This window comes from Petromyzon marinus, chromosome 70, assembly GCF_048934315.1.
Source record: "Petromyzon marinus isolate PM22_M1 ecotype Great Lakes invasive population chromosome 70, UKy_Petmar_22M1.pri1.0, whole genome shotgun sequence".
In the NCBI taxonomy this organism is placed as follows: Eukaryota; Metazoa; Chordata; class Hyperoartia; order Petromyzontiformes; family Petromyzontidae; genus Petromyzon; species Petromyzon marinus.
This window is the reverse complement of record NC_133736.1, coordinates 1,210,503-1,215,502: the sequence shown is the minus strand read 5'-3', so window position 1 is coordinate 1,215,502 and position 5,000 is coordinate 1,210,503. Positions and strand designations below refer to the sequence as shown.

Here is a 5,000-nt window from a genome sequence, read left to right as displayed (position 1 = left end):
CTACGGTGCAGTGTGGAGTCTGTGGGCAGTGCTGAGTCTACGGTGCAGTGTGGAGTCTGTGGGCAGTGTTGAGTCTACGGTGCAGTGTGGAGTCTGTGGGCAGTGCTGAGTCTACGGTGCAGTGTGGAGTCTGTGGGCAGTGCTGAGTCTATGGTGCAGTGCTGAGTCTATGGGCAGTGTTGAGTCTATGGTGCAGTGCTGAGTCTATGGGCAGTGTTGAGTCTATGGTGCAGTGCTGAGTCTATGGGCAGTGTTGAGTCTATGGTGCAGTGCTGAGTCTATAGGCAGTGTTGAGTCTATGGTGCAGTGTTGAGTCTATGGTGCAGTGCTGAGTCTATGGGCAGTGTTGAGTCTATGGTGCAGTGCTGAGTCTATGGGCAGTGTTGAGTCTATGGTGCAGTGTTGAGTCTATGGGCAGTGTTGCGTCTATGGTGCAGTGTTGAGTCTATGGTGCAGTGCTGAGTCTATGGGCAGTGTTGAGTCTATGGTGCAGTGCTGAGTCTATGGGCAGTGTTGTGTCTATGGTGCAGTGTTGAGTCTATGGTGCAGTGCTGAGTCTATGGGCAGTGTTGAGTCTATGGTGCAGTGTTGAGTCTATGGTGCAGTGTTGAGTCTATGGTGCAGTGCTGAGTCTATGGGCAGTGTTGAGTCTATGGTGCAGTGCTGAGTCTATGGGCAGTGTTGAGTCTATGGTGCAATGTTGAGTCTATGGTGCAGTGCTGAGTCTATGGGCAGTGTTGAGTCTATGGTGCAGTGCTGAGTCTATGGGCAGTGTTGAGTCTATGGTGCAGTGCTGAGTCTATGGGCAGTGTTGAGTCTATGGTGCAGTGTTGAGTCTATGGTGCAGTGCTGAGTCTATGGGCAGTGTTGAGTCTATGTTACAGTGCTGAGTCTATGGGCAGTGTTGAGTCTATGGTGCAGTGCTGAGTCTATGGGCAGTGTTGAGTCTATGGTGCAGTGTTGAGTCTATGGTGCAGTGCTGAGTCTATGGGCAGTGTTGAGTCTATGGTGCAGTGTTGAGTCTATGGTGCAGTGCTGAGTCAATGGGCAGTGTTGAGTCTATGTTGCAGTGCGGAGTCTATGGGCAGTGTTGAGTCTATGGTGCAGTGCTGAGTCTATGGGCAGTGTTGAGTCTATGGTGTAGTGTTGAGTCTACGGTGCAGTGTTGAGTCTATGGTGCAGTGCTGAGTCTATGGGCAGTGTTAAGTCTATGGGCAGTGTTGAGTCTATGGGCAGTGTTGAGACATAGGGGAATGTTGAGGCTATGCGCAGTGTTGAGTCTATGGTGCAGTGTTGAGTCTATGGTGCAGTGCTGAGTCTATGGTGCAGTGCTGAGTCTATGGGCAGTGTTGAGTCTATGGTGCAGTGCTGAGTTTATGGGCAGTGTTAAGTCTATGGGCAGTGTTGAGTCTATGGGCAGTGTTGAGTCTATGGTGCAGTGTTGAGTCTATGGTGCAGTGCTGAGTCTATGGTGCAGTGCTGAGTCTATGGTGCAGTGCTGAGTCTATGGTGCAGTGTTGAGTCTATGGTGCAGTGCTGAGTCTATGGTGCAGTGTTGAGTCTATGGTGCAGTGCTGATTCTATGGTGCAGTGCTGAGTCTATGGTGCAGTGCTGAGTCTATGGTGCAATGTTGAGTCTATGGTGCAGTGTTGAGTCTATGGGCAGTGTTGAGTCTATGGTGCAGTGTTGAGTCTATGGTGCAGTGTTGAGTCTATGGTGCAGTGTTGAGTCTATGGTGCAGTGCTGAGTCTATGATGCAGTGTTGAGTCTATGGGCAGTGTTGAGTCTACGGGCAGTGCTGACTCTATGGTGCAGTGTTGGGTCTATGGTGCAGTGTTAAGTCTATGGGCAGTGTTGAGTATATGGTGCAGTGCTGAGTCTATGGTGCAGTGCTGAGTCTATGGTGCAGTGCTGAGTCTATGGGCAGTGTTAAGTCTATGGGCAGTGTTGAGTCTATGGGCAGTGTTGAGACATAGGGGAATGTTGAGACTAGGCGCAGTGTTGAGTCTATGGTGCAGTGCTGAGTCTATGGTGCAGTGCTGAGTCTATGGGCAGTGTTGAGTCTATGGTGCAGTGCTGAGTCTATGGGCAGTGTTAAGTCTATGGGCAGTGTTGAGTCTATGGGCAGTGTTGAGACATAGGGGAATGTTGAGACCAAGCGCAGTGTTGAGTCTATGGTGCAGTGCTGAGTCTATGATGCAGTGCTGAGTCTATGGTGCAGTGTTGAGTCTATGGTGCAGTGCTGAGTCTATGGTGCAGTGCTGAGTCTATGGTGCAGTGTTGAGTCTATGGTGCAGTGTTGAGTCTATGGTGCAGTGTTGAGTCTATGGTGCAGTGCTGATTCTATGGTGCAGTGCTGAGTCTATGGTGCAGTGCTGAGTCTATGGTGCAATGTTGAGTCTATGGTGCAATGTTGAGTCTATGGTGCAGTGTTGAGTCTATGGTGCAGTGTTGAGTCTATGGTCAGTGTTGAGTCTATGGTGCAGTGTTGAGTCTATGGTGCAGTGTTGAGTCTATGGTGCAGTGTTGAGTCTATGGTGCAGTGCTGAGTCTATGATGCAGTGTTGAGTCTATGGTGCAGTGTTAAGTCTATGGGCAGTGTTGAGTATATGGTGCAGTGCTGAGTCTATGGTGCAGTGCTGAGTCTATGGGCAGTGTTGAGTCTATAGTGCAGTGTGGAGTCTGTGGGCAGTGTTGAGTCTATGGTGCAGTGCTGAGTCTACGGTGCAGTGCTGAGTCTATGGGCAGTGTTGAGTCTATGGTGCAGTGTTGAGTCTACGGTGCAGTGTTGAGTCTACGGTGCAGTGTGGAGTCTGTGGGCAGTGTTGAGTCTACGGTGCAGTGTTGAGTCTATGGGCAGTGTTGAGTCTATGGTGCAGTGTGGAGTCTGTGGGCAGTGTTGAGTCTACGGTGCAGTGTTGAGTCTACGGTGCAGTGTGGAGTCTGCGGGCAGTGTTGAGTCTACGGTGCAGTGTTGAGTCTATGGGCAGTGTTGAGTCTATGGTGCAGTGTGGAGTCTGTGGGCAGTGTTGAGTCTATGGTGCAGTGTTGAGTCTATGATGCAGTGTGGAGTCTGTGGGCAGTGTTGAGTCTACGGTGCAGTGTTAAGTCTATGGGCAGTGTTGAGTCTATGGTGCAGTGTGGAGTCTGTGGGCAGTGTTGAGTCTACGGTGCAGTGTTGAGTCTACGGTGCAGTGTGGAGTCTGCGGGCAGTGTTGAGTCTACGGTGCAGTGTTGAGTCTATGGGCAGTGTTGAGTCTATGGTGCAGTGTTGAGTCTATGGTGCAGTGTTGAGTCTATGGTGCAGTGTTGAGTCTACGGTGCAGTGTTGAGTCTACGGTGCAGTGTGGAGTCTGTGGGCAGTGTTGAGTCTACGGTGCAGTGTGGAGTCTGTGGGCAGTGCTGAGTCTACGGTGCAGTGTGGAGTCTGTGGGCAGTGCTGAGTCTACGGTGCAGTGTGGAGTCTGTGGGCAGTGCTGAGTCTATGGTGCAGTGCAGTTTATTCACGCAGACACACATGCCACAAACACGGACACACCCCCCGCACACGCACACACAACCACACACACACACACACCACAAACACACAGACACCCCCCCCCGACACGTACACACACGTACACACACGTGCACACACGTGCACACACGTACACACACGTACACACACGTACACACACGTACACACACGTACACACGCGTGCACACGCGTACACACGCGTGCACACACGTACACACACGTACACACACGTACACACACGTGCACACACGTACACACACGTACACACACACGTACACACACGTGCACACACGTACACACACGTGCACACACGTGCACACACGTGCACACACGTGCACACACGTACACACACGTACACACACGTACACACACACGTACACACACACGTACACACACGTACACACACGTACACACACGTACACACACGTACACACACGTACACACACACGTACACACACACGTACACACGCGTGCACACACGTACACACACGTACACACACGTACACACACGTGCACACACGTGCACACACGTACACACACGTGCACACACGTGCACACACGTACACACACGTGCACACACGTGCACACACGTGCACACACGTACACACACGTACACACACGTACACACACGTACACACACGTACACACACGTGCACACACGTGCACACACGTACACACACGTGCACACACGTACACACACGTACACACACGTACACACACACGTACACACACGTACACACACGTACACACACGTGCACACACGTACACACACGTACACACACACGTACACACACACGTACACACACGTACACACACGTACACACACGTACACACACGTGCACACACGTACACACACGTACACACACGTGCACACACGTACACACACGTACACACACGTACACACACGTGCACACACGTACACACACGTACACACACGTACACACACGTGCACACACGTGCACACACGTGCACACACGTACACACACGTACACACACGTACACACACGTACACACACGTACACACACGTACACACACACGTACACACACGTACACACACGTACACACACGTGCACACACGTGCACACACGTGCACACACGTACACACACGTACACACACGTACACACACGTACACACACGTACACACACGTGCACACACGTGCACACACGTACACACACGTACACACACGTACACACACACGTACACACACGTACACACACGTACACACGCGTACACACACGTACACACACGTGCACACACGTACACACACGTACACACACGTACACACACGTACACACACACGTACACACACACGTACACACACGTACACACACGTACACACACGTACACACACGTACACACACGTACACACACGTACACACACGTACACACACGTACACACACGTACACACCTGCACGTAGTGGCGCAGCACGTACAGCAGCTCCCCGCTGGCGGCGCGGTCGGCCAGCGTGCGGTGCAGG

The 5,000-nt window shown here is 51.9% G+C and overlaps 1 protein-coding gene across 1 annotated transcript in view; it reads right to left on the bottom strand.

The window, feature by feature from the left end:
- LOC116958063 (UDP-glucose:glycoprotein glucosyltransferase 1-like) overlaps positions 1–5,000 on the bottom strand; it is a 71,086-nt gene that overhangs the window by 52,712 nt on the left and 13,374 nt on the right. The window contains exon 6 of the mRNA XM_076055173.1: positions 4,931–5,000. This exon is cut by the window's right edge and continues 153 nt beyond it. Within this exon, the coding sequence (XP_075911288.1) occupies positions 4,931–5,000 (70 nt within the window). The remainder of the gene's footprint in view (positions 1–4,930) is intronic.